This window comes from Melanaphis sacchari, unplaced genomic scaffold (assembly GCF_002803265.2).
Source record: "Melanaphis sacchari strain LSU unplaced genomic scaffold, SCAv2.0 Contig695_pilon_pilon, whole genome shotgun sequence".
NCBI lineage: Eukaryota > Metazoa > Arthropoda > Insecta > Hemiptera > Aphididae > Melanaphis > Melanaphis sacchari.
The window spans coordinates 1-6,812 of NW_020271498.1; the positions used below are offsets into that span (position 1 = coordinate 1).

Genomic DNA, 6,812 nt, shown 5'->3' on the forward strand with positions numbered 1-6,812 from the left:
GCTGGTATTGCTTCGTTCAGTTGTGCTAATTAATCTATGGATGAATAAATCGAAATATGTAATTATTCAACTTTCAGACATTCAAACTCTTATCAGCGACAATCAATATGCTGATATTTTAATCGAAATTAACATAACATAAAAACATCTGGAAAAATTAAAATCTGAATTTATTCGCTACTTTCGAATGGAACAAGTTAACAGTGTTCTAATAATTGAAACCCTTTTGTGCAAAGTTGAAAGCCCCAGAATATCTTCAAAGCTGTCATCGAACGCAAAATGACTCTGACTGCAAAATATGTTTGATTAGTTGCAGACAGCAGGAATTTTGATTGCGAAGACAACATTACATGTTAACTACGGAAATTGCCTTACGTTGATAAATTAAGGTATTTCAACTACGTATTTGTGTGAACAAGGATTTTCAGTCTACTTGTGATCAAAATAAGCAATCAGCTTGGACGTAAGTGACATGCGTTTAATAAATTGTAACATTCATCCGAGAAATTGAAAACTGATTCAAGAAATGCGACCACAAAATCATACTAAGTAATTATTAGTAAAGTTTAATAATTAAATAATTATATATAATGGTAGTAAAGTAATAAAATTTTCAATAAATTTTGTGTATTCTTGTTAATGAGCAAAAAGTTTTCTAGTTTGTGCTTAAAATTGGGTGGTCGCGACCTATAAAATATTGTGGAAATTGGTTATTAGTGGTAAGGTTGGAAACACTGCTGAACGAACTTTGAATCGCCTACTGCATTGCTTGAAGCTGAATAATTTATGTACGGTTTAATACAAAATGTTATAATAAATCAATACCACTAGTAAAAACGATTCTGATAAATTCAACTAGTTTTGCAATGTCTTTAAAATTAACATTCTGAAATAGATTCTCTGTAGATTTTAATTAGATGGTAACCTCGACAAATGATCAGTTTTATATTATTATACTAAATCTAAATTACTTTCTGATTACGTCGAACTCAATTATTCTACTACGATCTGTAGCCTTTATCTATAATAAAAATACGATTTTGTAGATGAAGTTAGTTCTTATAATTAAGCCGGTATTTATGTTTATCTAAGTTTAGTATAGTTTGTTCATTATAATATTTTTCATATTTGTGGGCATTATTATTAATTCCGGATGAATTTTAACATGATTTGTACCTACATAAATTTATAATTATACATTTAGTGTGCGCCTCACATTTACTGATCAAAATCAGCTACAAGTGTAATTTATGGCATTTTTGTTTTAGATATATACTCCTTCATCCAGAATTTGGTGTAACAAAGCATCCTGAAAATGATAATGGAATTAAAATGTCTACTACTGAAAGTGGCAACAAAATATCTTTAAAGTAGTGATTCATGAACATGTGTGTCATGAATTAGTTCATCATCTGATATGTTGTCAATAGTAATATACTAACTAACTTAGAACCAATTAAATTGTAATTTAAATGTTACTCTTCGGATCAGACTTTGAATATAAGTATTTATCTAATTTGTGTTTTTCTTGATGGAAGCAGGTTATATAAAGTATTATTTGTTGTAAAAACGGCTGGCATTAAAATTAAAAGCTTTGTTGATAGCTTTGAATTGAGCATAACCGTCAAAATAACATTAGTTCTACAGATAGTATGTTTTATGTACATTGCAATCAGTTCATACCTTAATGGACGTAATAATTCCAGAAGTTGAGTGCTCTTGTATCTACAGGTTTCAGGTGTAAAACATCCCTTCGGATCAAAATTAACTAAGTTTGCACTAGATCCTATTTGAACTCTTCTTTGAATTCTAAATTTAAAGTGGCTTCAGTGTACCTCTGCAACAAATTCCGGTCTTCAAGTGTGATAGACATGGCTATGATTCGCTACACTTGCACAGTTCACCCACAATCTTACCTTTAATTCAAATTTTCTACATACTTAATAACACCTTACTGTGATAAAATAAGAAGAAAGTGGTTAGAAATTGATTTAGAACCCAGATCATTCTTTTTTTTATATTAACAGTAATTGAAATCCCTTCAAAAGATTTTTTCTCCCTGACAAAGTCTCAAAAGATCTAGGATTGACTTTTAGCTTACAGTCAGTTCGAGTAAAGAGCGATTATTAGCAACTTTTGAATTCAAATTCATAACGAATCCAGAGATTGGAACACTCGTAATAATTTTTGAAACCGAACACTAAATTTGGCCTGATCTCACATCTTAGAGCATATTATCTCATGATACCATGCGAAATAGAAATTAAAATATTTATGAGAGTTATCAAGAAATGGAAGGTCACAGTTAATGGCGAATTTAATAACAAAGAGATAGGGTGTCTAGTACGACAGGAAACAGAAACCATTTCTGATTTTTGTAGTTGTTAGAAAACACCAGATTAAGTATTCTTAAAAATGACTCTAGACCCCATTAAGTTGGAAACAATTATTGAAAATAAATAAATTAAAGACATGCTGCACTCTAGGACCTGAAGTCGAATAAAATATTAGGTCATAAACGATCACCCGTTTTCAATAAGGGATTGCACTTGCACGTTTCAATTATTAGAACAGAAGTGCAGCATTTAGGTCACTCTTATGAAACAAGAGATTGCACTGGCACGTGTGGGCAATTATGAGTAAATTGCGTCCTAGAAATTGTTCTTCAATAATTATAAATATCAAAAATAACTCAAAGGATATCTACGAAATTCAAGGCCGCAGACAACAATAAGAAGGAACCTATTTCATTTGTAAGGGAGCTCAGAGATCAGAAAGATCTGATGTACCATAACCGTTAAGATGAGAGCACTTTCAACCACTTAGCCACTATTTAACTATTTAAATTATACTTTGTTTAATTTAAATAAAAACCTTATGTTCGTTAATTAGTTATATTATTTATTTATTCAAATTATTAAAATAATTGATCGCTGAAAATACGCACGCAACAGTGTAAAAGGTGACTATCCACAAATAGTTTTTAATATTTACGTATAAAACTATAACTATTTAGTGTTTATTTTATTTGATGGTTTAAAATAAATATTAATGCTCAACCAAGGATATTGCTTATGACGAGTTTCCACATAACAGTATACAAATATTATTCTGTTTAACTTAAATAACTTAATAGTTCAATTTTTTTGACTGTTGTCTGTTTGTGTTTATAAATCGATTATACAATAAACAATGCCAGCCAGACGCAAAGGGTCTGATTTGGCCAGTCGAATGACTAAAACTTCTAAAAACAAAATATCTTCCTAAAATTGAACTTATCAACCGTCGATGACCATCTCACTGTTATAAAATATCTTACCGAAATTAAAAGTCTCATACATATCGACTATCGGTAAATAGAAATCTCTCTCTAATAATAAATTAGACTACAATGTCACTTATGTAACCTGCCATCAGAACCGTAACAAATCACCAATCTCAAATGTCGCTACAATTCTTGATAAATCAGCGAATAACATTTTCTCTCTCGATCGTCTCTTTCAGTATGTAATTATGATGGAAAATAACAACTATAAACTATATATCCTCAATGTCAAAATCGTTAACGTTTTAATTAAGTATAAAAAATATTTTTATTAATTACCTCCTAAATGTGGTAAATATCCAGAACAACACCACTATTCGGAATGTACTAAAGATACAAAGAGCGCACCTATCTTCGTATATCGTATTGAAAATTACTCATCGAACTATAAAAGTTGCAAAGTTTACAAACAAATTAAAAACCACAATAAAGTTTAGTTTCGCGGAAATCCACCTAAATATCTATAAGTTATTCTCAAACCTCAAGAACATAATTCTTTCCAACTGCATATTAGTACTCAAGTAAAAAATCTACATAGCCAATTTTACTCAGGAAATGTAAAGATGCTAAAAGTCAAACTACATCAGATGATCAAAATACAACACAAATAATATTACCATCGAAGTCATAAAATCGTTAATGCCTTTATTCACATCTTTTTTTTATATCTCAATTTAATAAGCTCAATGTCAATTAACATAAATAATATTAGTAATATCTTCATCATTTACTGGAACGTAAATGTTATTAAACTTAATCGTAATATTTTCGCAGTATTCTTATCTCATCATAATGTCGATATTACCTATATAAGTGAGACACACTTATCTACACAAAACTCAATAAAATTATTGGATAATATTCTATTTTTCAAAATTATCGTCTAGCGGCTAGACGATAATTTTGGCCAGTGTTTCCCAACCTTTTTACCACCACGGACCACTTCCACAATATTTTATAGGTCGCGGACCACCTCAATTTTACACAAACTAGGAAGACCTTTTTTTTTTGCTCATTAACAAGAATACACAAAATTTATTGAAAAATTTTTATTATTTTACTGTACTATTATATATAATTATTTAATTATTAAACTTTACTAATAATTTACTTAGTTTGATTTTTGTGGCTGCATTTCTTTGACCAGTTTTTCAATTCTCGGATGAATGTTGCTAATGGCTAAACGCATGTCGTCACTTACGTCCAAGCGATTTCTCTGTTTATTTTTGATCACAAGTAGACTGGAAAATCCTTGTTCACACAAATACGTAGTTGAAAATACCACTGAATAACGTAAGGCAATTTCCCGTAGTTGAATATGTAATGTTGCCCTTCTGCACCAAAATTCCTCAAGGTTCGTACCAGAATCAAACATATTTTTGCAGTCAGAGTCATTTTGCAGTTCGATGACAGCTTCTTGAAGATATTCTGGGGCTTCTTCAACTTTTGCACAAAAAGGGTTTCGAATTATTTTTTGAACACTGTTAACTTCGTTCCATTCCGGAAAGTAGCGAATAAATTCAGATTTTAATTTTTCCAGATGTTTTTTTATGTTATGTTGAATTTCGATTAAAATATCAGCATATTGATCGTCGTTGATAAGAGTTTGGAATGTCTGAAATGCTGAATAATTATTATTCTCGATTTTATTCATCCATAGATTAATTTTGCATACAAATGCGCGAATTTTATCTTCAAAAATAAAAATATTTGCTCTAAATTCCAAGGTTTTGTGTCCCGAACCTTGAAGTTGCAAATTAAGGTTATTTAAGTGCTCAAAAATATCTACTAAATAAGCAAATTGTAATTCAAATTTCAAATCACAAAATTTTTCAAGTAACTCTGAATCCTTCTCGTTTAAAAATATTTTCATTTCCTCTTTTAGTTCATACAACCGTTTTAGCATATTCTCTTTTGAAAGCCAGCGAACCTCTGTATGAAAAAGTAATGTGTCGTATTCGGAGTCCAATTCAACACAAAGTTTTTTGAAAATACGTGTGTTAAGTGCTTTGCTTTTTACAAAATTCACTAACTTTATTGCCAGTTTCAAAACATTAGCTAATTCTTCTGGTAATGTTTTTGTAGCTAACGCTTGCCGATGAATGACGCAGTGTGTTGTTAAAGTTGACGGATTTTTTTCTTTCACTAATGTTGCAAGACCTGAACGACATCCTAGCATAGCTGGAGCTCCGTCCGTACAAAAGCCAACTAGTTTCTCCCACTTGAGATTATGATTTTCAAAATAATTACTAATGATCTGCATTACATCGATCCCTTTCGACGTTGTCTCAAGTACACTTGACAGCAATAACTCTTCTTTTATGGTCTTATCCTCAACGTCTAAAAACCGCACAAAAACTAATAACTGGCAACATTGCGCAATGTCAGTATTTTCATCACATTGAAGAGCGAAGTAAGGGGAACTTTTTATTTTACCTAGTAGTTGCTCTTCGATATCGCATGACATTTTTCCAATTCGTGCCTTTACTGTATTATTGGACAGTGGCATATTTTGAATTTTTTTCTTGGCATCTTCTCCGAAAATGTTTGCAGCTATTAGCAAGCTAGGCTTAATTAATGTTTCGCCGATACTGTGTGCTTTTTTTGACTTACTGATTAGTTGGGAGATTTCAAATGATGCAGTTAGCACTTGCTGTGACAATGCGACATTTGCCCCACTTGGTCCTAGTTTCATTTTCTTTAAGCTTTTACATTTTCCTTCAAAAAATTCGGGTGGTTGGTCTTTGAGCGTAGGATGAATCGTATGCAAATGCCGCAGTAGCTTTGCTGGTTTCAAAGCATCGTTACTAAGCACAACAGTACATATCACACATTGAGGTCTTATTTCTCGATTTACTTCAATTTCAGTGAATCCATATTTAATATAACTATCATCATATTTCCTCTTTCGTGACATATTCTTGACTTAGTCCGACTAGGTTTCAAAAAAATAACACTTAAAAAAACTAAACTATAAACTTTTAATTTCTTTCAAAACGTACTGCGTGGTAATCAAACGAATAACGAGCGCATACTGAATAAATGTTATTTGTCGGTACTCATAAAGTATAAATATATAAGCAACGATGTTTGCAATTGACATGATCATTATCGTTCGCGATAATAGTATAATTTATTACTCTGATACCTACACACTTATAAAAGTGGAAAATACTTATCGGTCGTCGGCAGAAACAACGATAAGATAACCGTATATTACGGTAAAATAAAATATTTTTCGCTGTTCAAAAAAAAAAAAATAATTTTTAATAGAAAACTAAGAAAGGTACATACACATTGGACCCATTTTCACTCTGTACTTCAAACTGATGTTCTAATAATGTAAGTTTGTTTATTCTTTTTTCATTGTATATGTTTTGAGCTATGACAAAACGGTCATATATATGTTTAACAAATGTTTCAGGTCGTCCATGTAGAAAAATTGGAATAACATTTGATATTTTTTTATAATAATTATGAAGTTTAA

At 30.8% G+C, this 6,812-nt stretch overlaps 1 protein-coding gene across 1 annotated transcript; it reads right to left on the reverse strand.

Annotated features, from left to right (window-relative positions):
- Positions 1 to 4,436: 4,436 nt before the first annotated feature.
- LOC112600756 (protein ZBED8-like) lies at positions 4,437 to 6,242 on the reverse strand. The gene is made up of 2 exons (XM_025348060.1): positions 5,069 to 6,242; positions 4,437 to 4,768 (listed from the first exon to the last, which is right to left on the reverse strand). Exons 1-2 carry the CDS (start codon positions 6,240 to 6,242, stop codon positions 4,437 to 4,439), a joined length of 1,506 nt encoding a protein of 501 aa, XP_025203845.1.
- Between the last annotated feature and the right edge of the window lie 570 nt (positions 6,243 to 6,812).

Coding starts and splice junctions, on each gene's coding strand:
- LOC112600756 (XM_025348060.1), bottom strand. CDS start 6,242: ATGTCACGAAAGAGGAAATATGATGATAGTTATATTAAATATGGATTC. Junction 4,769..5,068: donor CCTTAATTTGCAACTTCAAG/GTTCGGGACACA, acceptor TTTGTGCAAAAG/TTGAAGAAGCCCCAGAATAT.